Source organism: Takifugu flavidus, chromosome 12 (genome assembly GCF_003711565.1).
Source record: "Takifugu flavidus isolate HTHZ2018 chromosome 12, ASM371156v2, whole genome shotgun sequence".
Lineage (NCBI taxonomy): Eukaryota > Metazoa > Chordata > Actinopteri > Tetraodontiformes > Tetraodontidae > Takifugu > Takifugu flavidus.
In genome coordinates, this window is record NC_079531.1 from 6,367,805 (window position 1) to 6,395,319 (window position 27,515).

General features: G+C 46.9%; 2 protein-coding genes across 4 annotated transcripts in view; one reads left to right on the plus strand and one right to left on the minus strand.

Moving 5' to 3' along the window:
• On the plus strand, nt 1-18,305 carry dhx36 (DEAH (Asp-Glu-Ala-His) box polypeptide 36). 3 transcript variants are annotated; one of them, XM_057049217.1, is made up of 27 exons: nt 1-480; nt 707-825; nt 898-1,002; nt 1,093-1,318; nt 1,407-1,445; nt 1,530-1,700; nt 1,824-1,903; nt 5,414-5,488; nt 5,991-6,157; nt 6,241-6,322; nt 6,423-6,563; nt 6,646-6,751; nt 8,408-8,495; nt 9,394-9,449; nt 9,528-9,592; nt 9,920-10,063; nt 10,380-10,497; nt 11,251-11,349; nt 11,477-11,650; nt 11,723-11,809; nt 11,896-11,979; nt 12,052-12,151; nt 12,235-12,325; nt 13,004-13,124; nt 13,792-13,944; nt 14,021-14,270; nt 17,927-18,305. In XM_057049217.1, exons 1-26 carry the CDS (start codon nt 241-243, stop codon nt 14,228-14,230), a joined length of 3,141 nt encoding a protein of 1,046 aa, XP_056905197.1. In that variant the 5' UTR covers nt 1-240; the 3' UTR covers nt 14,231-14,270; nt 17,927-18,305. The 3 variants fall into 3 exon arrangements, with proteins under 3 accessions (XP_056905197.1, XP_056905196.1, XP_056905195.1); XM_057049216.1 differs by having other exon boundaries at nt 17,958-18,305; XM_057049215.1 differs by lacking the exon at nt 17,927-18,305 and adding an exon at nt 16,240-16,679.
• Nucleotides 14,496-27,515, minus strand: part of LOC130534728 (rho guanine nucleotide exchange factor 26-like) — a 17,740-nt gene continuing 4,720 nt past the window's right edge. Inside the window, 11 exon segments of the mRNA XM_057049218.1 lie at nt 14,496-15,610; nt 15,830-15,934; nt 16,064-16,131; nt 20,569-20,665; nt 20,668-20,777; nt 23,457-23,611; nt 23,984-24,073; nt 24,243-24,317; nt 24,747-24,876; nt 24,994-25,146; nt 26,773-26,933. Coding sequence (XP_056905198.1) covers nt 15,468-15,610; nt 15,830-15,934; nt 16,064-16,131; nt 20,569-20,665; nt 20,668-20,777; nt 23,457-23,611; nt 23,984-24,073; nt 24,243-24,317; nt 24,747-24,876; nt 24,994-25,146; nt 26,773-26,933 — 1,287 coding nt within the window. The 3' untranslated portion in view covers nt 14,496-15,467.

Consider the following 27,515-nt stretch of genomic DNA (forward strand, 5'->3'; position numbering starts at 1 on the left):
TGACGTCATTATTGCGCGACATGCCGGATGGGAAACAACCAAACAAATTTGCAGCGTTTGACACGCACCTAAATGTTGTTGTTTCAGGCGTTCCTTGGTTGTGGAACATATTAGGTGTATATGTAGATACCAAGCAAAAATCCGCCATTTATTTATTTAGTGTAGACTTCTAAAGTACCAGGTAACGTTAGCATTAGCTGTAACACTTCGGTTGTACCGCTACTCTTTTGCGACGGCGGTATGAGTTACGGATACGGCGGCGGAGGTGGAAGAAGAGGCAGAAGAGGTGGTCGAGGGCACAGAGATGGAAGCAGAGAGCGGTGGGACAGAAGTGGCGGCTCGAGGGGACACAGTTCTGACTTTGACCAAGACCGAAGTGGACAACGGGATCGTCCTCCACCGCACCTGAAGGGCCGTGAGATCGGTCTGTGGTACGCAAAATATGGTGCTGTCAGGAGGAAGCAGGCTGATCGCAGATCTGTAGGTTTATTTGTTTAATTACATGGCATTTACACAGACATATTATCTGCTTGTCATTGCAGACATCACAGTGCATACAGGCACTAAAGTTTAAGGCACAAACTCAAATCAAACGATGATGAAAAATGTAACAACACCTTTGTAATGTGCATCTTGAGTTTAAGGGCAGTTAAATGGTTAAAACAGCATGGTTGTGATTAAGCCCTTTTCCCTTTCCTGATGTTAGCGGGCAGTGGTCCAAATGGATGAGTCCAGAGAGCAGCACATTACCAAGCTGCTCAATTCTGTCCAGAGCAATCACCCTGGTCCAGATGGAGCCTCCACCTCTGCCAACACAGGCCACTGGTAGGACCACATATCTCTTAACTTGCTGTCAGTGCAATACATTACCATAATGCCTGCAATATGGTTATGTAGTTACTTTGATGGGGAAGCACCCGAAGAGGAGAAACCTGACATCAAATCTGAGGAAGAGGACAACATTCATCCTAGCCAGAAGAAAGCAAGTCTCAAGTCAGGACGGTGAGAAAGTCATTCAAAATAAATGCAAAGCTTGTGGGTTTACTGTGCCACGACCACGGAACAAAACAATCAGAAATGTCTTCTTTTTAGGTGCCTCTCCACAAAATATGTTAAAGATGAGCCGCCGGACACGTGGGATGAAGAAGAGCAGTTGCTGGAGGGGGATAAGGAGGAAGAGGAGAAAAAGACGCTGGAAAGAAAAGACAAAGACTTGGAGTTCTTGTTTCATGAAGTACAGAGAAATGGTTCACTGGATGACCGATTAAAGAGAGATCTGCTGGAAAAGAAATCGGAGCCAAAGTACAAAGAGATGCTGGTGAGTTCATATTTGCTGAAAACAGAAAAGAGAAGACCAACAACAGTGTTCAGAAAAGCCTTGTTTTGATTGTTTTGTTTTTATTCAGCAATTTAGGGAAAAACTTCCATCCTATGGAAAAAAAGAGGTGAGTCTTTGGAGCAACTTTTTTCCATCTCTCTTGACCTTGACGGTATCCTCGTCTGACCTCCTTCTGTCTCTCCATTTTAAGGATTTGATGGCGCTGATCAACTCTAACCGCGTGGTTGTGGTCAGCGGGGAAACGGGGTGCGGAAAAACCACTCAGGTCACCCAGTTCATCCTCGACGACCACATCAGTCGCGGGTTGGGCTCCATTTGCCGGGTGGTCTGCACTCAGCCTCGCCGCATCAGCGCCATCTCGGTGTGTTTTTCTTTTTATCACCTGTCTTTTAAATTGGATTGAAATTTGCTGTCAGCTGTGTTTTGGTTTCTTTTGCAGCTTTCAAAAAAATAAACCTAATTTCACATTTGCATTTCCGCTCAGGTGGCAGAGCGTGTAGCAGCGGAGCGGGCAGAAAGTGTTGGAAATGGAAACTCCTGTGGTTATCAGATCCGCCTGCAGAGGTAAAGACGTCGTTTTAAACTGTCAAGCCAAAATTCACTCCGATTTCTTGTGGTTTTAGAACATCTGGGCCCAATATATTGTGTAATAAAAGTAGCTTGCTGAGCTACTTACCTGAAGCAAATTGAGAGGATTGATTTCAGTAATCATGGAGATTTTCTAAAGTAGTTTATTAGTTAGAGAGCAATTCCAGAACCTGGGCAGACAGGTTCGCATCTGTGCTATAACTACAGGTTTTGCTATCTTGCGCAGCTGCAGGCTCATAACTTGCTGCTTTCATAAGTACTTCATTTTCATTTTCAGGATTACTAAACCATGTTCTATGAGATCTGAACGGCCATCGTTTTCAATCAGGCCTTTAAATTTTTATGCCTAGCATGATTTTTTTATTAAATACTTTTGGTTTATTCATATCTTGCCTTGGACTGAAGTGACACTGAAATTTTGATTTGATGCACACCAGTGGCGGGCCGTGCATTTCACACTTGGGCCTTCAGTAGTGCTCCGTCTGAATCAATCCAACCCTCACTAACTATTTTATGGCTATAAAACTTCTACTGCAGGTACAGCTGCGACAGACATAAAAAAGCATCAAAAATAACCTGATAAAAATGCAATATTATTTAGGAATATAGCAACATTTTACTCACCAAAAATCCTGATTATTTGTACACAAAATCCATCCTCCTTTCTTTTCTCAAGAAGATTTCAATTACTCTGTTGTGCAGATTATGCGTGCGTTTCAGTTCCATCAAGACGTCCTTTTCTATCGCCATCGAAGCTAATGCTGAAAGTCGAGCCTGCCCTGTCGTATTTCTGGCATAAGTTTCAATTCGCTTCAGGGCTGAGAATGTCCGTTCAACAGAAGCAGTAGACACGGGGACGGTCACCACCAAACACACAAATGTGTATAGCTGCCTCATGCTCTCATTCAGATTTTTCTGCTGAAGGAAGTCAAGGAGATCAGTGGGAGATTTTCCTGCAAAATCATCCATGGCATACGTTACAGTCAGTTCTGTTCTTAGCCGAGGCAGATCGAAAAGTGTTCCGTGGCTCTGTGCTAAGCTGGAAAAGGCTGCATGCGGGAAATTTTTCTGGTATTCCCGAAACTTCTGGGGGTCGAGGAGGGTGACAAAGATCAGTTTTTCGTGGTCTTGAAATCTGGTCTGTGTCTGGCAAATAATATTGTCCAGAATCCTGCCGTGGAGTTGGCGGTTAAATGCTTGAATATGAAAATACACGTCTGGAAGCAGCGCAACCAGGGGGCTAGCAATGAACGGAAGCGGACAGACCATTTGGAATTATTTAATACGTATTCATGAACAAAATATAATTAACATCAGTCTGTGATTCAGATATTTTAGAAGGCCTTGCGGGCCCTGATGGCCCACCACTGATGCGCACACACACACACACACACACACACACACACACACACACATACACAGTTTTACAGCTTTGTAAATCACATTTATGCTTTGCATTTTCATCTTTGTTTTAGAAGTGCTTTCAGGTTTTCTAGTGCTACTTTCTTACATCTCTTCTTTCTTACATCTCTTTGAATTACCTTGGTGTTTCAATTTAATGAAATTGTCATGTGTGGATGAGCTAGATTCAGGTCACCCCTTTTGTTTTGCCAAAGTTCTTTTTTGTTTAAATCCTTCTTTTCAAACAGAGCATAAGACTAAAAAATTAAAAAGAAATTCAGAGTGTTGGCTGTACTATTGATCTGAATGCATCCAAGGTTATTTAAATCGGCAAGTTTGCATTTGGATGTCAATTGGAAGAGTGCAAGTCATATAGTGCAACTTGGGCTGACCACCAATTCTTTTTAAGTCTTCTCCTTCATCTACCTTTGTCCCTCAAGTGGCAAGAGGACGGCGTAAAACCATTCCCCCAAGAAACCGGACTTTGTTTGACCAGTGCTTCGTCATCAAACATTGGTGATAGTTGCCATGGTTTTAGTGCTAAATAAAATACAACTGACAATTCCCAACACTGCTAAATATGTACGTGTTGTAGTTTATGATTTAATGTCTGATTTTTTTTTTTTTAAATAAATAAATCTATGAGTGTAGTTACTGCACCAAGTATTACACTTAATTGCATTTACTTGCTTCCGAGGTAATGCAGTAACCTCAACCTTACTTTCCTGAATATGTTTTTGCCACGTTTAAAGCCATTTCGCAACAGAGAGATCACAATTCAGAAATATAAAAACGTTAGTCAAACTCTTCTGGAGCAGGTTGGCAGGGAGGCTTCGTCATGGCAGCGTGCCATTGTAAGACTTAATCCATCTTTGTAAGAGTAAAAACCCAGAGTTCACCCTGAACTTGCCTCCCTCCTCACACAGCCTCCAGTGTTGCATCTTTGAGTACGTGCCAGCTTTCAGAGACCGTCTACATGGTCGAGTACCGCTGCGTTTGCCCAGCTTTTGCATAGCACCCGGTCTGTATTCATGAGGCTCAAAGAAATATTCAGTTATGATCAAAAATTCAGATCCATAACACATGAACTTGATTAAAATGATTACGGGGATGTGTGGAAATGCGGTGTGTGTCTGACTGAAATGAGCTCCGGCTGTGGGTCCAGGAAAATTCTAAAAATGCCCATGTATTTGCAAAGTTGGTGAGAGGAGCGAGCAAAAAGGCGATAAGAATTCAGAGATTGAAAGTGAATTATAGATGATGGCATATAAAGTGAAGGAGGGAACAAGATACGCTTGAGTGGAGGGAAGAGATCTTGGGGATTTGTGAAGAAACACACTGGTACTGCAGATGACAGGTACAGATAGTAATATTACAGAGGGAAACTGCTGTTGGAGGAATGGAACAAACAGGTCCTGCAGCTTGTAATTTCATTGAGTTCCTGCGGTTTCACAGCTCCTCAAGGGGAAATTTGTAACTGTAGGAATGTTTTATGACAAAGAATTTCAGTAAACCTGGCTCAGGGGATGAATGTAATAGCTGGCAATATTTTTATTTTAGAAGTGTTTCTGTATTGCTTCTAACCCATAGATAATAATAGAAAACACACACCGTACTGCTGCACACTTCAGTTACATTCAGTTTTTATGTTGTCACTCAAAAACAATTGAATATCTTTTTTTCTTAATTATTCTGTGCATTAATGCATCCTCAGCCAGTGGCACCTCCTGCTAGGCCCTCTAACAGACCTCCTGGAGTGTTGCCTAGTTACTCGCTCTTAAAGGGTTTTGTAGTTTTGTTCTGGTGTGTAATTGTAGCATGGTAATAATAGCCAATCCTGTAAACTTTGGAAGACTGGATTCTTTGCAAATAGTCGAGCAGCAGCCTGAAAGAACTGTTAATAATGTTATTAATGATGCTTTTCCTCTGGTAGAGATGCCGTAACTTAAACAAAAGAGTTACTGTGCGGATGAATGTATTTAAGAAATGAAAATGAAAATTCTTTACCTTACTGGGCTTAATTAGTGTCTACTGCATCATGTAAAGTCTGTCTCCCTCTTTTCCTCTCTCTTCACATCTCCACAGCCGGTTACCAAGGAGACAGGGGTCGATTCTGTACTGTACAACAGGCATAATTCTTCAGTGGCTTCACTCAGACCCGTGAGTTGTCTCCCGCTAACCTCTGCTCTGCTGCCTTAATCACGTTGTCTGCCTGCACGGCCTCTCCTCCTTTTCTTGTCTTTGTTCCTGCTTTCTTTTCCTCAGTACTCCCTTTATGTTTTCCCCTCATCCTTTTGTGCCTGAGTGTGCCGTTTGTGGAAGAATCGTTATTGTGGGTCCCCTGTTTGCATTGGCAGGAACACGCACACAGCGGTAGAGCTTTTGTTGATTTATTCTTCCCTGCTTATCCTTTTCTGAGCATCTTCTGGAGAAAAATGCTCTTGACTGAGCTGCAGCGCCAGTGACACTTTAACCTTTTCATTAGGCCGTCATTTCAGTACCTCAGAGTGTTGTTCAAGACCTTTCAAAGCTTGGTGAGACAGGGCCCCTGAATGTAACATCTGTATTCAGACTAATACAATATTCTAAACGTGTCACGTCAAACTGAAGATTCATCACATCTGCGGATCTGAAATGAACAATTTTTGGGCTCGTACTGCAGCCTCCTGTCCAGCATCAGTCATCTTGTGCTGGACGAAATTCACGAGAGAAACCTGCAGTCGGATGTGTTGCTCATCATCGTCAAGGACCTGCTCAGCCTCCGGGATGACCTCAAAATCATCCTCATGAGCGCCACGCTCAACGCAGAGAAGTTCTCCAAGTACTTTGGTGGGCAATGCAACAAATATTAGCTGGGACCAAGGCAAAAAAAGAAATCCTGCTTAATGTTTAACTGTTCTGACCGCCTGCAGACAGGTGCCCAATGATCCACATCCCTGGTTTCACCTTCCCAGTGGAGGAGTTTCTACTGGAGGATGTTGTGCAGATGACCAGGTGGGCTAAAATGCTAGAAAATACTGGGAAACAAATGGCACCTTAAACTGTAAACACTCATTTTATACAGGCATTAACAGGATGTTTGATCTCCGGTTAGGTACCTTCCGCAGAAGAAGGAGGGACGGCCCAGGTGGAAAAAAGGCTTTTGGCAGGGGCGTAATTTCAGGCCTGAGAAGGAGGAGAAAGAGGCAGAATACTTGGAAAGCTGGCCCTGTTATGCACGCACCCTGAAAGACAGGTAGTGTTAGACGGTGACAAGATTGAAGTTTAAATATGCAGTAAAAAAAATATGCAAGCGTTCACACGACAATGTCTTGCAGATACTCTGACGACACCGTCCAAGCAGTGGAGATGTTGGACAGCGATGAGAAGATCGACTTGCAACTGATTATGTCGCTCATCCGCCATGTTGTGCTTAATGAAGGGGTGAGTTCGACGACGCGTGGCAGCAGCCTGTAAAGAAAATACATAAAAATGGGATTTCAGAGAATCCTTAAACTTGGCTTGTAAGCTTTAATAGTGAGGAATCGTTTCAAATGAAACAGCACTTGATACATGCACAGACAAAATCTAGCTGATGGGGAGAATAGACGTGATGTTTTCTAGGTAGGACAGATGGAAGGAACAGGAGGAACAGCTTCCAATCACAGAGTGATGTTCAGGCAGAGGAAATAACAGATCCTGTTAGCAGATACAGCTCAGTATGTGCTAATGAGCAGTTGAACAGATGCTCTCCCGCGGCTCCCCACTTTTTAAAACGTTCAATTCTCATTTGGATTTCCCAGTGTGAAGTGGAAGAACATCGCTTCCTCCTCAGTTGGGTCTTAGAGAAAGAAATTATGCAAAAAAAACAACTTAAAAAGTCAGGTGGTCGGTACAAGACTCACTGAAAGTCTAAAAAAGCTAATTGAGAGTTTGGATCTCTGTTCGCAAGAAGCAAACGGCTATGAGCAGATCCACAGGCTACAATGAAAAAGCCCTAATTCGGATAGACAGAATAATTATCCCCCCCACATATGAAAATGTATCTGTATCAGTCATGGCCGCCTTGATCCATTCGGCTGATTTGCCATGGCTCCATCACACGGCGGAGAGGCAAGCGTCTGATTCACTGTTGCACCACTCTGTGCCGAGGCATCCTGCCAGACTTTCCAGAGCGATGATTGCTTAATTATGTCATAGAGGTCTGTGATTAGACACCTATTGGGTTGACATGTAGGCATTAATGAACGCCTGCTGGGTGAAGTGTGTGTGTGTGTGTGTGTGTGTGTGTGTGTCTGTGTGTGTGTGTGTGTGTCTGTGTGTGTCTGTGTGTCTGTGCGTGTGTGTGTCTGTGTGTGTGTGTCTGTGTCTGTCTGTGTGTCTGTCTGTCTTTGAGTGTGAGCTTTCTGTATGTGATATTTAGGTAAAATAAAGTGAGAGTTCTTTTCTCTGCCTGTGAGTGTAAAAATGTTGAGACACACGTGCACACATGATTGCATGGACATTAACACAGTCCCATGTGGTTTCTGGCGATGAGAGCTGGTAATAATTAGTTTTAATTAAAAGCGAGGGTTGTTCAGAGCCTACTTTTTATATCCCCAAATCTATCTTCCTCTCAGGAAATGAATAGTCTATTTTTACAGGATGATTATTTTATTGCAATTTAATATCACCCTGGGAATTTTCTTTTGTTTAAATGGAGCTCTTTGATGTGGTGATATAATTAACCAGAAAGATTTCTGTGTTGTCAGATGAACTAATAGTAAGTCATTATCTGTTATCTGGCTGTGTTCTCGCCCTTCATCTTTTTCTGCACCTCGGGAACCAAGTTTAGTTTGTTTCCTGCTGTGCAAGACTGTAGAGTTTATATTTTGCTGTGAAGCTGAAGCTGGTGTCCAGAGGTGGCTCTAGCAGGTCAGCGGTGTTGTGTGGCAGAGCGTGGAGGCAGGAGGCTCTGGGCAAGTCTTCTGCCGGCTCCACTCGGCTTCTCCAAGGTCGCAGATCTTGTGGCGGATTGATGTTTGTTTGTTTTACTTTTTTACTTTTGTTGCAAGTTGTGTGTGTTTTTGATTGTTGTTGTGTCCTCCGCCTGTCGGACAGGAAGGAGCCATCTTGGTGTTCCTGCCTGGCTGGGACGGCATCAGCTCCCTCAATGATCTGCTCATGGCCCAGCAGATGTTTCGATCAGGTACTCACAAAGGCCTCGCTTGCGCAGCTAGTCGCTATTGGCCGGCATTATCTGCTTTGGCCCTTCACCTACACTATGTAGATTTCTAACCTCAGCTATAAAACAATGTCTTAACTATCAAACAGGCCTTTGAAGTTGAGAGGATGGCATGTTGTGAAGAGGCAGAATGTCCTCACTTTGCTAGTAGAATGAGTATTTTGGTACTCAACACATGCAATTGTTGCATCCCTACAAAAGTCAGTCAGTAGTGAGTGGCAAACTTTTATCTATTTCATTGATATTTTGGGAAATAATCAAATATTCCGCTTCAGCGCAGCGATAATGACACATCCACCTGATCTTTAAGGAGTCAGATTTCCATGAGGATTCAAGAATGTAACAGAACAAAATCCTAAAGTGTGACGGGGGCCATTATTCAGCAGTTAGTGATCAAAAATGACTTTTGCCTATTTTCGCTGTACTGGAATAGCTGCGCACACACGCTGACATTTACATACGTGCAAGGTGCGTCGGAGAAAGTTCTCCGAGGCCTCGATTCCTTCACACACATTTTGCCACTTCGTGGTCCATTCACACATACATCTGTCAGTGTTTGATGGAAGGTTACTGGGCGAGCGTCTCGAGGAGAGAAAAAAGCAAATGTCATTTTACCAAAATGAAATGCATCCAAAAGAAATTGATATTCCAAGCAGGATTTTTTAAAATTAGATAAAATATGACGGGAGGGGATTTGAATTTAAATGTATTGGATATTTTCACAATACTTGAATAAATAAAAGTGGAGTCTGCCTTCTGCACAAAGTAGATGCTTCCAATAGCCGTGGTTATACTGTGAGATGTGGTTAATGTCAACCAAAACCTTTTGAGTCAAGTTGTTTTTGTTCTTCTGTTTTTCCAGATCGATTCGTCATCATCCCCTTGCACTCTCTCATGCCTACAGTTAATCAAACGCAGGTCAGCTTCTCTCTGGTGACCATTTTTTTTCTTTTCCAATAGCTGTCGAGGTTCATTTCTGTCTCTCACTCCTCTCAGGTGTTCAAGAGACCTCCTCCTGGAGTTAGAAAGATTGTGATTGCTACCAATATAGCTGAGACCAGGTATGGCTGGGGATTTTTTTCCCCTCCAAGTTCATCGGTAGAGGTGAAAATGGCCCTAATTAACAGTTGTTGTTGCCAGTGTTTTAACAAACTGGACTGGATTTCTGACAGGCAGTTTGCTGATGCGTTCACAGAGCCTCAGAAATCACGATGCCACCACGCAACACTCTACTAAATATAGAATCTGAATCCAAAATACTTTACTTTTCTCCTCGTATGAGTGTCAGCTAGGGATTCTATTTAGACGGTCTTCCTTTGAAGTATTTTGTAAGTTCTGTCTGATTTGGTCTCTTTTCTTCATCTGCCTGCATCTGTTCTTCCTCACAGCATCACCATAGATGATGTGGTGTTTGTCATCGACGGAGGCAAAATTAAGGAGACCCACTTCGACACCAACAACAACATCAGCACCATGACGGAGGAGTGGGTCAGCTTGGCCAACGCCAAACAGAGAAAAGGCCGCGCTGGCAGGTGAAAAGGGGATATTGCCTGTATATTGTCCCTGTGGAAGTGCAGCCCTAATCTGGGAGGATTGTTTGCCTTTTTCTGTCACCCCAGCATTTTGTCAGCCAGCTCGGCCCGGCTTTTGATCTGTAAACACCATGAATGTGCCCCCCCCCAGCTCATTTCCTGTCAGTCTCTAACAAAGAGCACAGCAGCCAATTAGCATGAGCCGCTTACCGAGCACAGTCCTGTCCCATTGATTTCAAATTAAGCCCTCGCCACAGCGCAGTTAGGACATGCGTCCCCCTCCCACCGCGCTCATTTCTCCTGTGCATGTCTCCAGGGTGTGCCCGGGGAAGTGCTACCATCTTTACAACGGTCTGAGAGCCAGCCTGATGGATGCCTATCAGCTGCCTGAAATCCTGCGGACGCCTCTGGAGGAGCTGTGCCTGCAGATTAAGGTTGTGTGTGTGTGTCTGTGTGTGTGTGTGTGACACAGAGCAGATGAAATGAGGACATGTTTTGGGCATGAGGGAGCAGGGATGCTGTTTTTGGGCTTAAGTGTTGATTTGGGTTTCCTGTCCTGCCCAGCGAGAACATTCTTTGCTGACTCATATCCCCCTTTTGCTTCTCCTCACTCCTCACCTGGGCCTTGCTCTTTTGATCGAGTGGACTGTGTCTTGCTCTGGTTATGTCCCATCTATTCCTCCTCATTTTAAACACCACTCAGTGTTATTTCCACACATGCAAATGGAACATTGAGTTCACGCAGATCTAGGCTCTGCAATGGTGGCTTCAGTTTCATTTGGAGGATAGGGCGTTATGTGTGGGGGGTTTTAATTCTTTATTTTTTAAAGCTAGTGGTTGAGAGGCAGACTAATGCATCAGCCTGTCCTTAAATACACCGAACGCTGCCAACACACTCACCCAGGGCAGTCGTTCTGGTGTTGATGTTTGCCTTTGAAAGTCTCTGTTAAATTTTAATGTCAGCTGATATAATTGTGTCTTATCTTCATTCTTTTGCTTAATATCTATTGCACACATGTGCACACTCACACACAAATATATATAGTAAAAAAAATCAGTGTTCAAATATATATACACACACACTTTGTATATAAGTGTTGATTTGTAATTTGAGACTGTTGTTTCACACCATTGGTCCAAGTAATATAGACATTAATGTGATGTGTGTAACCCTGTGTGGTGCCCAGATATTGAAGCTTGGCTCTATAGCTCGGTTTTTGGAGAAAGCCTTGGACCCTCCCACAGAAAAAGCTGTCAGTCTGGCCATCAAGAACCTCACAGATCTGGTAAGAGAGTGAAGAAGATGTAATTATGCGCCGCTCCTATTTTAGGAATAAAAGTAATGAGACAGTGACACCCAGCTGAGTGTGTGTGTGTCTGTGCGTGTGTGTGTGTGTGTGCGCGCGCCGTTAGAATGCTCTGGACCACACAGAGAATCTAACGGCCCTGGGGTTCCACCTGGCCCGCCTTCCCGTAGAGCCTCACATAGGCAAGCTGATCCTGTTCGGGGCTCTGCTGGGCTGCCTGGACCCTGTCCTCACCATCGCCGCGTCGCTCAGCTTCAAAGATCCCTTCTTCATACCCCTGGTAGGCCGCGGCAGCTTAAGCTGGCCATCAGGACACATACGCATGAACTCATATCTGTGACGCTTCTCTCAGGGCAAAGAGAAGATGGCAGACATGAGGAGGAAGGTGCTGTCAAGGAACTCGAAGAGCGACCACCTCACTATTATCAACGCTTTTCAGGTGCTGCAGCGCTCATCGGCCTCTTTTCTCTCCCAAAAACCTATCGTGTGAATCCTGTATTCATTTATCACTGATCGATCGGCTAGGGATGGGAGCAGGCAAAACAACGCGGTGCCAGGTATGAAAGGGAATACTGCTGGGATAACTTCCTGTCCTCCAACACGCTCCAGGTGAGCAGGACGCTGAGGTTTTTTTGGCCAATTAAAGATATTCAACGTTTAAAATCTTCTCTTATGATTCAGATGCTACAAAACATGAAAGGTCAGTTCGCCGAGCACCTGATGCACGCCGGCTTCGTCAGCAGCGCTGACCCCAAAGACCCCAAATCGAATGTCAATTCAGGTGACCTACGGCTTTGGCTTTTTTAATTTTTTTTTTTAGGCATTTTACTAATAAATCACTAATGGAATTTCTTCCTTCTCCAGATAACGAGAAGCTAATCAAGGCTGTCATCGTCGCCGGTCTGTACCCGAAGGTGGCCACGATCAGGCCGTCTTACAGCAAAAAGAGACCCGGGTGAGTGTGGCGATTCGCAGCGCAGCAGGAAATGACAAAATGATGCCGAGACGGTCAAGTGGCATCTTGCTGCAGCCTCTTATCAGCCTCCTGATAATTACCTCTGGCTGTGGATAGATGTTGCAATGAATAGGACCCTTTTTTTTTTATCCTCCTCCGGCTGAAAGAAAAATCAATGCAGTCGTCATTAAGTCGGCCCTTAGGCAGTGTCACGGGCAGCGGCGGTGGCGTGCGACGGTCCCACTCTATCACAGTGGGACCGTCGCATTAGTGAGCTGAAACAGACGACCCATTCCCTCTGTTTTAGAGGCGTGGCTGAATTTTACTCGCCGTTCCCCAGCAGCAGAGCTCTGCAGCGTCCCGTGGATCCGGCGCTTGTTCAAGATGCTTTTCACAGCAGTCGGTTTTGTCTGGCTGACCCTCTCTGCTTTTATTTTTGCACGGGGGAGGATTTCAAGACGACAGAACTTTTTATTTTAACCCTCGAGTCACAGAATATATTTGTTAATGCAGGTTTTGTTTAGTCTAAAGTGCCCAAGGAGGAATTATGAATTTAGGGGAATATATTGAGTTTTTCCCATTGTTTACATGTTTCCTGATGTGTTTAAAGCTTATGGAACATAGTATTTTGATAAAGGTTTGCTTCTCTGGACTCACCTGATGCTCGCACTTTCACAGAGTTAAGGTGTACACTCAGGCCGACGGGAGGGTCTACATCCACCCCAAGTCGGTCAACGCCGAAGAGAGGGAATTTAACTACAAGTGGCTCATTTACCACCTGAAGATGAGAACAAGCAGCGTGAGTAGAAGAGGGTTGCTTCATCCTCCTAGATTGTTGCCCGAGACGGCGTTTAATGGTTGACAGGGCCGTCACGTACACTTTACCCCGAATGAATATTTGATTTTTAAAAAAAAAAAACGGCCTTTCAACTCCCTCAAAGGCTGTGGCACTTCAAAGCTTCCAGCGGCGTCAGAGGTGGCGCCGGCAAGGAAGAAACAGTGGGTGCGGCTCCCTGAGTGGTGCTCTCCTTCTCTTCTCCCTCTTTTGTTCCCCTTTGCTGTCTCTTCGTGAGAGGTGTTAGCGTGCTAACACCTCTCACGAGGTTTCCTTTAGTCATAGAACATAATGTTTCTTGTTTGGAGTCGTCCTTCGTGTTTTACATCTGTTGTTTCAGAATGTGAGAAATGGAGAATTTAAAATAACAAAGCGTCACACTCACCCGTACATGTTTACTGTAGAATCTTCAATATGAAAAATTAATAAATGGCTCGCGGTCGATGCGTGGGAGATGAAAATGGAGAGGAACGGGTTTCCAGGGCACGGTGACATTTGACGCTGACAACTCTCGTCACTAATGGGACGCTTTCAGCCGTCGCCACAGGAGAGCGGTCTGCGTCGTTACGAAACAACAGCAGATTTTAACGGTTTGTCTCACACCTAACCGTCAACACCGCCGCGTCCTCAGATCTTCCTGTACGACTGCACCGAGGTGTCGCCGTTCTCGCTGCTGTTCTTTGGAGGAGACATCACGATCCAGAAGGAGGAGGGCGACGAGACGGTCGCCGTGGACCAGTGGATCGTCTTCAGGTGCCCGGCGCGCATCGCTCACCTCGTCAAGGTAAACGATCGCGTCCTAAGGAGGTCGAGTCGCCCCGAGTGTGACCTCACTAACGCTGCGTGTGTTTAATGGGCAGAGTTTGAAAAAGGAGCTGGACTCCCTGCTGGAGGAGAAAATTCAGAATCCTGCTCCGGTGGACTGGCAGAACAGTCAGTCCAAAGACTGCGCAGTCATCAGCGCCATCATCGACCTCATCACCACTCAGGAGAAGCTCGCCGGCGGCAGCGGAGGTTACGACAGTGCGCCTCCTCCGAGAGGACAGCACTTTTACTTTGATGACGACTAAGAAGAAGAACTTGTTCTGAGAAATAAGCCACCGCGTCCAGGTACAGTTGGAATATTTATGACAACTAGCTTCCACTGATGTGACGATGTTCCAGGGGGTCAAGTCTAGGACGGGCTTCTGGGACATGTTATGCACTTGAATGATAATCACACATCTCTTTCCCGGTTTTCTTTTGCCTTCTGCCAGTATTTTGCAAGAATACCAGGTGTTTCTTTTTTTCCTATAAAGTCCTCTTGTGTTGATGAAAGGCACATTAAACAGGACATAAAATCAAATGTTTTGTTTAATCTGCCTCTAAAAGTGACTTGCCATGGCTTTAGCAAACATCTTGAATGCAACTGGTGCCAAAAAAATAATCAGGATTTTATTTACAGAGGCAGATTAAAATTTATATATATATATAAAAAAAAAAAAAAACGATTTTGGCGATATAAATATTCTGGAAAACATTTGGAAGTCGGGGTCGTTTTACATATTTACATTTACACAGTTGATTTACAGTAATTCTAAGTATTCTACGTGTGGCATCACAGCTCATTTTCCCTGAGTGCAAACACCAGATCTGCCCTTCCTGCTCCCGTGACGTCTCTCGACAGTTGCGGCCAAGGCTGCGCTTCCTCTTCCTCAGAGCAGAGCGCCTCTTCCCTTCTCACCACAAAACGAAATTCTGCTGGCCTTCAATATCACGGGAAAAATCCTCGGAAGGATATTTGCAGGTGCACCTCTGGCGCGCAGAGTGTGCGATATTTCAAGCTGTCTAAACCAGCGAGTGAAGGAAAAAACGGGGAAAAAAGGCCATTTGTGGCATGATTAAAGGGGGGGGGGGGGGGGGGGGGCTCCAGTCATGGATGACAGCAGATTTAACAGGGTGACTAGTTCCCGATAACATCCGGGTTTAACTATTCAATTGGATCAAAGCTCAAGCAGCGTAAAATTAGCAAAAGCCAGTTGCATTTAGAGCTGAATAACATCACAAAAGTCATTTTATAGAGTTTGCTAAGCTGCTCTTGTCATTTTCAGGTTGGGTAATAGGCTCATTACAGGAGCCGGGGAGCTCCGACAGGTTTAACACGTTTAGTCCGCTGCACATTAGTTGCACTCAAATGATATAGAAAAATAAACTTTTCAAATTGATGCCAACAGTTAGAACAATGTGCTTCCGACAACCTTTGACCTCCCAGGTGATTGCTGCTGCGCCCGAACCCGTTTGTCCATTTCCTGCCCTGTTGGGCTCCTTTCACACGTTGGTCTCCAGCCCCTTGAGGCGGTCCATCCTCTGCACGTTGCGTTCGATGGTGGCGGCGCACGTGATGGGCGCGCCGCACTCTGCGAGGAACCAGCCCCTCTCTCCATCCCGCAGCCGCTCTCCCTCATACCACCCTAGGAAAAAGGGGTGAGAAGGGGTGAGATTTGCGTGTCCTGCCGTCTGTCTCCTTTGATGCCCGGCGAGGCCAGGAGATGAAAGCCGGCCTTGTTGGCGTGAAAGCGAACGACCTTTGGTTCATGTGAACTTCAAACAGGAGAGTCGTGTTTATGCAAGGGGTCAAAGCAGAGGAGGGGGGAGGATAAAGGGATGCCAATCCAAAAAAAAAAGCGTACCATCTTCTACGGTCTGTGACACGAGCACCACGTCAGCCACCTGAAGGGACAGTTCGTCTGGCTGCTTGGCGGTGTAGGTTCTGATCACTTCCACCTGCATGGAGTCTGAAACAAACGCTCCAGATCAGCGACTTCTGCCAATGGCGTACCAAATATATGAAGCAGTTCAGTTCACTGGGTGGCCGCACGGGGGCGCAATAGGACAGAGTTGGATCCCAGTGCGGTGAAACTTACTAGTTCTGTCTTGACACTTGTTGCTGATATTCTGGCCCAGAGCACTGATCCATCTGGCTCGCTCATTCCTAAATGCACAAGATAGGTTATTGTAGCAGTGAGAATACATGTGTTTATGTGGCTACCACCTGTAGCTTAAAAAGGGTATGTTTTCTTGACTGCTTTATCCCTTTCAGGGTTGTGGAGATGCTGGTGGCCTGTCCCAGCTGTGGCTGGTTGGGGGCAGGGGTGCACCCCTGGATGAGTTGTCAGCTGATTGTTGGGCCCTATGTGGACAGGGTACCTGGATATCTCCCTACAACACCTTTCATGTGTGATCAAGGAAAAGATGTCATGGATGAGATGCTGGCTCATTGCAGGGTTTGGTGCCTGGCCCAGGGTGTTGCAGGTGCCTCCCTGTCTTTGTCTGTGCTGGGTCTTGAACCAAGAACCCATTGCTTCTCAGCCCAGTCCTTAACTGACTGAGCTACAGGTGCCCCAGGACTACCACCGTCCCACCACCGTCCCAGGAAATAAAGTATCAATCATGAAGGACAACATACTGCATTATTCATTATAGTAAATCACACACTGTTGTAAACGATGTGGTATAAATAAAACTTTCCTTTCAAATTTCCCAGTGAGTCTTCTTTTTGAAATAAGAAAAACAAACTAAAATTGGAATTATTCAAAACCAAACTCAGACGGTGCTGTGTATGCATGCAAATACCAAACAGTTCTCGTTAAAGCTCTTAAACGCAGCAGAATATCAGCACATTTGCCTTCACGTACTCTCCAGCAACCGAATGAAAAACACAGGAAAGCTAACAAGCTAACATGCTATTCGAGGACATGGAGATGATGTTACCCGGCGAGTTGAGTCTTCCATTCTTCTCGGCAATAACGGACAAGGTGTGTTTTCAGAGAAAGTACAAAAGCTGGTATACAGAAGAGGACAAGCCTCCTTTCTCTCCCTCTCTCATGCATGCTTGTTTTGTGGGGGAAAAGCCAAACAGGTCAATTCACACGGGTCAGATTTCTAGAAACTCGAGCTTGTAATTCACCTGTTTTCATTCGCTACTAAAGTAAGAGGTGAGGATTTACAGAGATATGCAGAGGGGGAGATAAGGGGGTTCAGGAAATGAAGCGTGGCCAGGGGAGGGGTTGGTGAGCCCCTCTGAGTCAGGGACTCTGAAGCGGACCTCAAACACTCCTGTGAGTCAGTCCTCATTATTGTGCTCCCATTGTACGTGCCTCTTTGTTCCTCTTCAGGACCCACAGGCTGTGAGGTGGTGTCAACCCAGAACAAGTCATCAGCGTGTCCTGAAAAATTTATTCTTTGGATTCAAAGTGCTGACTAAGCACAGCCACGATGCTGGATTAGGTCGCCCTGAAACCATTTGACCGACCCGGTTCAGCTTTTTAAGTGGTTTAAATCCTGCTCAACATTTTCATATGGTGCCAGTTTTACAATGCTTTTAAACTGAAAATGACCACGCTAAAGCTAGCAAGTTCAAAGAAAAGCCGACTTTTATCAAATCTTACAAAACCAACCACCGGTGTTTGAAAGGCTCAAACAGATCCGTGACCTGAAAAGGCTCAGGTTCTATAAAAAGCCGTGTTTACCTTACATGACGGCATGTGAGTCTGGTATCTGTGTGAGCTGCAGGTGGTTGAACCTGCCCCTCCTGAACCTAACGCTGGTCCAGAGCCACTGCAGCCTTTATCAGTCTATTTACTCTCAACACTAGTCCGGGTCTCCACTCGGGTCAGAACAGAGGGGAAAAATTCAAACCCCGCAAAACTAATAAATCAGAACAGACTGTGCTCTGTCACGTAACTGCTTTTGTTGTCCGGCTGACTCGCAGAACTGTTCTGCTGCAGACTTCTGTAGCTGCTCTGTTCCCACTCACAGGGACCATTCAGGGGACGGGACGCGACACCGGACCTGCGTGCAACCGACAGATGGATGCAAGAGAGAGACAGAAGAAACTCACAAACACAGACGGGCGACCTTATGTCATCTCCAGGCCAGATGTCTGTCTGGGTTCCCGATGGCTAAAGTTACAGATGTAGCAGACGAGCAGCCATGTGACCGGGACCTCACGCGACGACGCACACGAGCTTCAAACGTCGGAGACGAGCTGGCACGTTCCTTTTTTTGGGGGGGTTCTTTACCACAAAAACAGCACCGGCTGCTTTCATAATGTGTGGAATTTTTGAGCTCTGACAATTAAAAAAACTCCTTTTATTTCCCAAAAAACTACGTGAAAATCACACGCCACGTTAGCACGATAGATGTATATCAAAGTGTATCCGACTGGCAGCAGAACCAGATTCAGCATGAAAAAATTGGAATATTCTCTGTCTCATAAAGCCACGAGCATCACAACAAAGCGCATATCTGCACCTTTACGATATTCTGGGTGTGTTTTGGGCTCCGTCTTTGTTTAGCCCAGGATGAAAACGGGTCTGATGGTTAATCGATGTGAAGCTGTTGTTGCTGTACATAAGAGTTTGAATCAGGTGGCCCATTACTAGAGCAGTGCCGAGACAATTCCTCTAAAAGGATCCAGTAATCTGAAGGCATCAGCCATCACTCCTCGACACATTTAATCTATAATCCATAATGCAAATGACCGCTGGCTGCTCTCCACACGGTGTCGGGGAAATGAATCTTTAGGCTTCATTATTGTCATGACCAGAATAGGCCGACTAATGTCCCGCCACTTCCATGTGTCACGCTGAGTTAGATCACTAATTTGGGATGAATGCCTGCAGGAAGAAGAAGTTATTCTGCGCTCAGCCCGAACAAAGACGAGACTCTGGCGACCGGCTAACGGATGATCTACGCGGCCCCAGTGAAGCACTCGGGAGAGCGAGAAAAAAACACTGGCGAAGGACGGCGGGGGAGGGACGGCCGTGGGAACCCTACTTAACAAAGCGCTGCTGCTAGGCAACAGTTCAAATAGCACCAGGCATTGGGGGGGGGGGTACTACAGTGAGTGGGCTTCTGCACCTTTCACACTCATACACATCATTACAAGAAAGCCGAGGGCCCCGAGCCCACGCTATCAAAGGAGGGCGACTCGGGGGCTTTCCAGGATGACACAGAGAAGAATGCGAGGGCAGGTCGATGACCCCCCCACCCCACCCCATCCATTAAAGAGGCGGCAAATTCAAGTCATGGTACTAATCTTCTCAGCTACATGTGAAAGCAGGAAACAGTATCAGTCGAAATGTGTTTCTAAAAATAAACACCTAAGGAAAGGTGCAAAGATCTTCACCGTATCAAGATGGCTCCTACATATCAAGGTGTGAGGCCGGTAATTTCCCTCAAAAGGCATCATCCTGATAGGACCTAGGTGATACGTGGTGAGGTCAGACTGGATTACTGGAATAAATATCGTGATACCAAACAATCTGGTATCGGTATCAACGATACCAAACAATCTTGAGTCTTGTTTTCACACCAGAGCTGCCGAACAGAGCTCGTCTCCTCAGATCGTACACTTCGTTTGGCTCGGCGAGAAAGCTCTTGTGAACCAAACAAAGCGGGTTCACTTGCAAGTGAACCCTGGTGCAGCTGACTTACAGTCTGAATGCAGACGGACGGGCCAGCGACTAAAGAGAGGAAGTGAGCATAATAAAAAGAACAAAGTCTTTAGTGCCATATGAATACACGCCAATATTGGGGAATTCCATACATTTATGGAAAAAGATGAGTGTGCGGAGGTCTTAATGGTGCAGACGGAGCTGCATCTTACAGTCGAGTGGAGAAGCACCGCTCCAACGATAACACAAAGGGACGTTTTGTAAGAGCGCAGGAATGAAGAGGAACGAGCCTGCACATATGAAAACACTCCTGAGCAAAGTGCTGAACCACAGCACATAATTACTGTAAGAATCGCGTGCGCGTGCGTGCGCGCGGGACTCTGAACGCCAGAGCAAATAATCCCAGCGTATGACAGGTCGCTTGCTCCTCTGGGTTATATAATCTAAATAAACAAAGTTGCTTCACACTCTTACTGTGAGCTGGACCCAGGAAGCGGAGCGACCGCAGCTACAGTCGTTCCTACGCACTTTCCCCTCCGTACATCGGCTAACATCGCCGAGCGGTACGGCGCGTGCATCGCTGCACGGCTGCGTTTTCTCGGAAAGGCAGACCATCAGCAGTCGGGCTCGGGTTGTGACTTGAGAACAGATGTAAGACGAGATCCCTGCGACCTGTAATGGGCCAGTAAGAGCCTCAGAAATAAGAGCTTGGCGGGAGTCATGTGCCAAAACTGTTTTATAGAGACCAACGTTAAGCCTTTAAAATGATTGCGCTCTGCCTTCCTGGACCCGAGCAGGAATGTCGACCCTTATCTCGTGGCCCATGAACACGTCTGCTCAAAGGTGAAACTTTTAACTCGCGCGTCATCTGAAAGGTTTATGGTGCGGAACCCTTCGACCTGGCTATTAAGCACAAGTGGAACCAAAAAAGACGATGCAGAAGTGAGGAGAAGAAAAGAACAGGCACTCACAGCAACTCCGTCCCCAGGATCATGGTGACTTTTTCGCCCGAGTGGTTGCTGCGGAAACGCAGGCGGAAAAGATGGCTGGCGCCGGTTTGCCGCGAACGAGCATGCTGGCCGTGGTCCTGATGGGCGACAGATTGAGATCCTCCGGCTGGCAGGGGCCCACCCAGATCTGGTCCCGCAGGGCGTAGTCGATCACGGTGTAGCTGTCCTCGCTGGAAAAGATGGACCGTTTGGTGAGAGTTCAATAAGGTGCAACCTGGCTCCCTCAATCACCAAACTATTCCCTGCTCCCAAAGGATCCCTGTGCCTGGCTGTGATCTCTCCACAAGCACCATACGGCCCCAAATTGACACTAGCATTCCTGTTCTTGCCCCGAAACAACAGCAGCTTTAAAATATATATATATATACACTGCAGCAGACTGCTGTTAAATCAGAACGTGTAAATCTTCCATTCTGACTCGTGCTCGGAGTTTCTCTCTGCGGTGAAGGTGATTAACCCAAGGAGGATGGGGAGTTATTCGACTCCACTGGCCTCAGGCCACAACTCACATCAGGCCTCACATGTAAAAGTCAAATCAGGAACGCCCTCATTTTAAGTATGTGCCTACATTTCCCAAGAGTCACCTTTACCCGAGCATGAACCTCAGTCTCGCCCTGCACAGGATCGGTTAGAGAACATCTGGAGCCCATTATGAGACATGCTCGTCCAGGAGCAGACCTGTACGGGAGAGTGCACGCACGCCTGCACGCACGTGAGTGTGTGTGTTTTCATTGTGCTCTGAAGAAGCTGCCAAGTCGGGAGGCTACTGGCTAGGAAGAGGCTCCTGTGAGCCAGCGTGTCCATTAGCAAGTGCTCGTATGTCAGGCTAACACACAAAAGCACCGGTTTAGCAAACACTAGTGACTGTGTGTCCTCCCCCCCCCCCCCCCCCCCCCCCCCCCCCCACACACACACACACACTCACAGGGGTCATGACTGTTTCTGGTCGCGGTTGGGAGACTCTCAACAAGGTTCAGTTGTTACCATCCATCCCTATTGTGCAGCGATCAATTGAGTTAAAGCAGGTTGCTAACAACCCCTCAAACCAGAACACCCGCGCTCAAAACACTCATTTCCTGAAATATCAAACATCCTAAACTCCATTCAGTTGGATCAGCGTCTTTTATATCACGACCCCAAGGGCCTACAGGTGAAATGCCTGGAATTTGACATGACACTGGGGAGGGGTGAAGGAGGAATGAGGGCGGGAAACGTCTAAGAAATCCTTCCACGCACAGATTAACTTCTAAAAACTGAGCTGCGCACAACCGTGCAGGAATGAAGATCGTTCGGTCTGGGGAGACAGCGCAGGCATCTCCCGCGCGTCATCGCCGCTGTGCCCACTACTGCCGCGCTGTTGCGCAATCTTTAGCTAATCGCCCGAAAATCGGCAGATAGGGAGATAAGACTCGGAGTCGAGCGTGAGGACGGACGATAGCGGCGGTGCAGGGGAAGGTGCGCGGAGGGAGACGTGGTTCAGACGGAAGGCAAGAAAAGAGAACAGAGTTTGAATTATAGACAAAACGGAGGCAGCCATCGAGGTCACGTCTGCGCCAGAGAGGAAAATAAAAGGCGGGAAGAAAAAAAAAAAAAAAGCGTGAGAGGTGTAAATCTTTAGGAAGAAGGAATGTTTACATGTTGGACAAAGAGGGGGAAATGAGGGAGGGGAGGGGAAACGATGAGAGGGGAGCCAGCTGGTGTGGACACGGTGATATTATGTAAGTGGGGCCGCCTCCTGACAGAAGTCCAGCATGACACTGGTGCAAGTTCCAAAAAAACATCTCTGTTCGGGATCTAAGTAGGAGGGGGAAAAAAAGGGGGGCCGTTTTCTCAAACTCTATTTATTGATATTTGGTGCCGCTGACATTTATTGTCAACAGTTCGTGACTGTCTCCTTGATTTGTAGTGGTTTAAAAATAACACCATTGTAATTCTCTTACTGGGGACGCTGGATTTACTACTGGGATTAGCTTTGACCATTTCCGAGTCGTTTCATAGAGGCTAACAGCCAAGATGTCGGGAAAATACAGAAAACATTCCCATAGCTCAAAGGTATCTCTGACCTTTCACCCCTTCCATCTGGGTGTTCACCGTGTCCCCAGAAGTGCTGGGTTACGAGAAACGGGGTTGTTGGAATTTCTTGGAGAGAACAAGAGCTGAGGGCCTGAACGCTAATCTCTGCTATCACTGATTCCAAGTCATATTGGGGGAAGAAGGGGAAAGAACAAGTACGACATTGTTTCTGGCAGGGACGGAGGCCTCGTGGTGCCGGGTCAGCCCAGTCGGATCTGCTGGGGTTTGGTTTTCACTGCTGCACATGGAGTGCAGCGGGATAGCGTTCCACAGCAGGGCTTCGGTGCTCCCTGAGGAACACACCAATGTTTTAACAAATGGACGCGCACAAGTGCTCTCCCCTGCCCAGCTCCCTCTTCTAAACACAAGCCTTCCGCCGTACACTGCCAGGGCCCTGCCGTCCAGGAGCCACTTCCCAGAAGAAAGGAAAAAGTTGTTAGGAATGACTGTGAGGAATTTCTAGTGAACTAAAATCAGTTCCAGACAGAGAGGGCGACGGGAGAAGAGGGATTTTTTTTCCAGGTTGGGCAGAAATAGAGGATATTTGTGTGTGCACAGCCCACGCCAGAGTGAAGAACACCACACTTCATGGACGTAGGCTTCATGGATAAAACGGAATACCGAATCTCCAAAATCTAGAGCAGTAGACTGAATAATCATCACTATCTCATCATTACCCCCCCTTCTCTCCCTCAACATGTCAGAACAGGTGATGTTTACGACCGGAGCCGTCGCACTTTCACACCAGCCAAACGCGGAGGCGCCGTTCCGCTCACCTCTTCTTCCTGGTCACGATGAAAACGTCGTTGAAGAGGAGGAAGTAGACGTGCTGCCGGGACGTCCGCTTCAGGAAGATGCCGCTGTCTTCCACGTAGGCGGTCAGCTCCCCCCGCTTGACCATCCACCTGGAGGACGACACCAGCGGGAAGGGCTGGGGGAGGAGAATAGGAAGGAGGGAAAATTCAAACCCGTGCATGTGCGTGCACGGATGGAAAATATGAGGATCCTATATGTGCCTACAGCTGTTTCCCACACTATTGTGCCGCGTGCGCGGCTGTCGAGACTTGTGCACAGATACTGGCCGAGCAAGCTGCCGTGGCGATGTTGTACCGATGCGTCTGCGTGTTTGTACACGTTTGTCAGCGCACGAGTGCAAAGCCGCTTTCTTTCTTCACAGAATCCCATTTTTAGAAACTGCACTTTTTAGCGTCTACGATTTTAGCTTAAATTCTGTGCTTTGACCATTTGGTAACTTAAAATGTGCATAAAACCTAATGAGTGTAGGAAGTAATCGCTGTCATACCTTGATCTTGAACTCCAGCTGTGAGTTGATAGTGTACATCATCTCCGTTCGCTCCATCGTGCGCGCGCCCTCGTTGCACTTCCTTACAACCTGCTCACACACACGTAGACGCGGTCATTAGTCATCATATTTAACCTTTGAAATGTACTTTAATGATTATTACAGACGCAATATTGCCTCAACTGTCCAAAGGTACAAAAACGTGATGGATTCATTTTTAAGCTAGCAGTATTTTCCTTGTTTCTGGGGTTACACACACCTTGCTGACAGCTTGCAGGGCCTTCTTACACTCTTCATAGTGTGTTGATTCTTTAGGTGTTTTCTGACAAATGGTCTGCAACACAGGCGGCGAGAGCGCCGGTCAGTCAACAAATAAATCCTCCAAAACACTCGTCGCGCAGAAAATGCTGAACCCTGACAAAAGCTGTGGGAAGAAGCGAAATCAACCCAAACTTTCTCAGGATCCCAAAGCCTGTGAATGTACAAGCGTAAACCCCAGAGTCCCCAGAGAGACACTGACTGGGAGTGGAAGTGTGTGTGAGAGGGGAGGGAGAGGAAGAGCAGGGACGGGAGTGAGGAAAAGGCGTCAGGAAATTAATGAGGCACAAAAACTTTTAAAGAGGGAAAGACTAAGGTCGCATCCACTGAGATCCTAAACAATCATTTCAAGCTACAAACATAACTTTGGGCATATTTCATTTAAATGTTAAAAAAAAGCAGGATGTGTCTTTCACAGGACGCCGCGCGACTTGGGCGGACTCACATCCATGAGGAGAGGCAGGCGAGTGATTCTCTGCATGGGCAGGATGAGGAAGGAGATCATGGGGAGGTTCCTGCAGTCCGGATGTCCCTCGATCCTGGTCAGCACGTCCTTAAACGTGGAATTCTTGGAACTGCGAGAGGAGCCGGAGTCAGCGCCATGATGTTGAAACGAATCCACCAGAGATATGATAAGAACATCTGCCTCAGTGTGTGTGTGCGTGTGTGTGTGTGTCTGCTCGGTCACTCACACCAGCCTCTGAAGGGTCCTCTGCTGGTACACTTCGTTGGAGCAGTACGTGATGTAGGGATCAAAGTTGGACTCGGCGTGCTTGCAGACGATGTCGCTGATGTCATCGATCACGATGCTCTGCTGGTGTCTTTCCTCCAGCTCCTTAAAGAATCTGAACACAGGAGGAAGAAGGGTCAGCGTGTCAAGGACTCGCGGCAGCGTCATCGAACCACGAGTCGCCCCGCGCGTGGAAAACGTAGGATAGCCGAGGCAGGAAGGAGATCGGACACCTTTCGCCCGGACCAGCAGTGAGATCACAGAAGAGGATATCCCCACCTATTAAAATAGTCAGAGGCGGCCACTGAACACAACACAGGTGTTTCCTCTTCCTGAGCGCCACCAGATGGCTGCTTTCACAGCACGACGCATGGCTGCCTCAACCCTTGCGCACACTTTCTGAGGTGACAAACAGGAAAGTGTCAGGACGCGGCGCTTGGCCCGGCCTGTTTGAGGTCGCCCGCAAACAGGTCTGACACCCTGCTGGAGAAAACAGAAGGTTCCTCGTCTGCTCGTTGGTTCTGGGCCAGAACCTAAAGGTGTATTCAAAGCTCTCGCGGGTCAAGGCCGTGTCCGGCAGGCTGCATTCCCTCCCCAAGCAAAACTGTCTGCCTCCCCCACCCCCAAACCTCCGTGCTGGCGTAAAGACAAAGGTGTCAACCTAAACCAAACAGTTACAGTATGTTGACAGCGGACACGGTACGTGCCCTCAGCTCGAATTCCGCCTCCCAAGACAGGTGGAAAATGACATTTCTTGCTCGACTGGTGCTACAGGCTGTTGCCATCTTACCATCTGACATCCCCACATGCCTGCAGCCAGCCCTCCCCTCCTGTGCTTCCTCCCTAGGGGTTATTTAGGTCTACATACTCGTGCAGGGAGGAGCACTAGTGTGTGTTGCCTCACTGAAGCCCCGAAAAGGGGGGGGGGAGAGATGGGCTGCTGCATGTCCGAGGAACTGCTGAGGAATTTACAGATATGCGAAGTGGGGTTGAGCGTAACAGAGATGCCCCCCGATAGCCTCCAGAAATGAAGGAGTCTAATTGGTTTTTCCTTCAGACCTTATGGAGTGTGGTTCTGACGAAGCCTTCGGCAAATGCCACCGGCAGTTGCTGGGGCGGGGCGCCGTAAAAGGTCTCGCTGCGTGCACGTCTTCGCCGCGACAGCCGCGATAAAATAGAAGCCTCCGAATGAGAAAAGGGACTCCGTGAGGCCTCTTCCGCATTTACATTTTTCAGTTCTGGGTAAACTGACTTGGCAACACAAAGACTAAGACTCACTTAACCTCATTTCATGCTTACTTAGAATTATCAGCTTCCAGCGAGACCCTGGGATGGGGGGGGGGGGACTGTGACTACAGTATTCAGACAATCCAAGGCATCTGATCTGAGTGTGAACTGGAAAAGTTTGGAAAATTTGGTTTTTACAGCCTGGAGCTAGTTTATAGACAGACACCAGCACAACATTAAACCCTTAAACCTATTTTAGGGACAATATGATGGTTCGCAGTCATGACAACAGTCAGCAACAGCCCAAATTAAGCTAACACCAACCATAATTCTCCTGCTGAGGTAAAAAATTTGCATCTGTGTTTCTCAGCTTTCTAGTTTCTTCTCTAGAAATGTGTTTAAACTGCTCAACGGATGGAAAAACCCAAAGCAGGGGTTGTGGACGCTGAGATTTTCCTACAGGCATCTTTTAAAATGATTAGAACTTGTCTGTAGCTGAAGGTGGAGCGCTTACTTCTGGCTGGCCTCGCACACGTCGCTGATGTTGGAGAAGAGGTGGTGGTGCTCGGTCTTGGTCATGGTCTCCCTGAGCTCTGCAGAGTTCTTAAACATGCGGATCAGGATCTCCAGGCTGTGCAGGTACGAGTGTTCCGAGGAGATGACCTCAAAAATGGCCTAACAAAGAAAGGTGGGGGCGTTGGGGAGCAGGGCATGGAAAAGTCAGGATCAAGAGGCCGGGAAGTGGAACTTTTCAGGTATGTTTGTTACAATTATTAGACGTTTGAGTCATGAAATGGAATCTTGGAAGGGTGCGAGTCATCTCCTGGTGTGTGTAATTCCATTTGGAATTCTGTGGAATTCTATTCAGCTGCGTTTCTCATTAATCCAACTATTGTTTTTAATTCAAATTGTGTCAAAGATCATTGTCTCTTTTTTGGCATGCGGCTGACACCTATGTGATGACCTAAACCTACGTTGACGTGAGTCTCATCTTAGTGTAACAGAACAGACGCTGCTTATTTAGACTAAGTTTGACATCCTGGTGAAAGCAACTCTCGGAATAGGATGTTGACAAGAGCTGCAGCTCTGTTCACATGCTAACCTGCGCGCTGCCAGTTAACCTGCGTTGTCATCTCCCGTGACGACGCTGCCAACTCTTTGGGTTTCGGTTTCATTTCTTTAAGACCTATTTTACCGCTCCTACGTCTCGACCTTTGTCATAGAAAATGGTGGAAATTGCCAGATGTGTTGCGCAAT

Excerpts from the sequence above, each read along its gene's own strand:
- dhx36 (XM_057049217.1), top strand. The coding sequence starts at position 241 with ATGAGTTACGGATACGGCGGCGGAGGTGGAAGAAGAGGCAGAAGAGGT. Across the intron at positions 6,323-6,422 it reads GATGTTGTGCAGATGACCAG|GTACCTTCCGCAGAAGAAGG; the intron begins GTGGGCTAAAAT and ends ATCTCCGGTTAG. Across the intron at positions 6,564-6,645 it reads GCACGCACCCTGAAAGACAG|ATACTCTGACGACACCGTCC; the intron begins GTAGTGTTAGAC and ends AATGTCTTGCAG.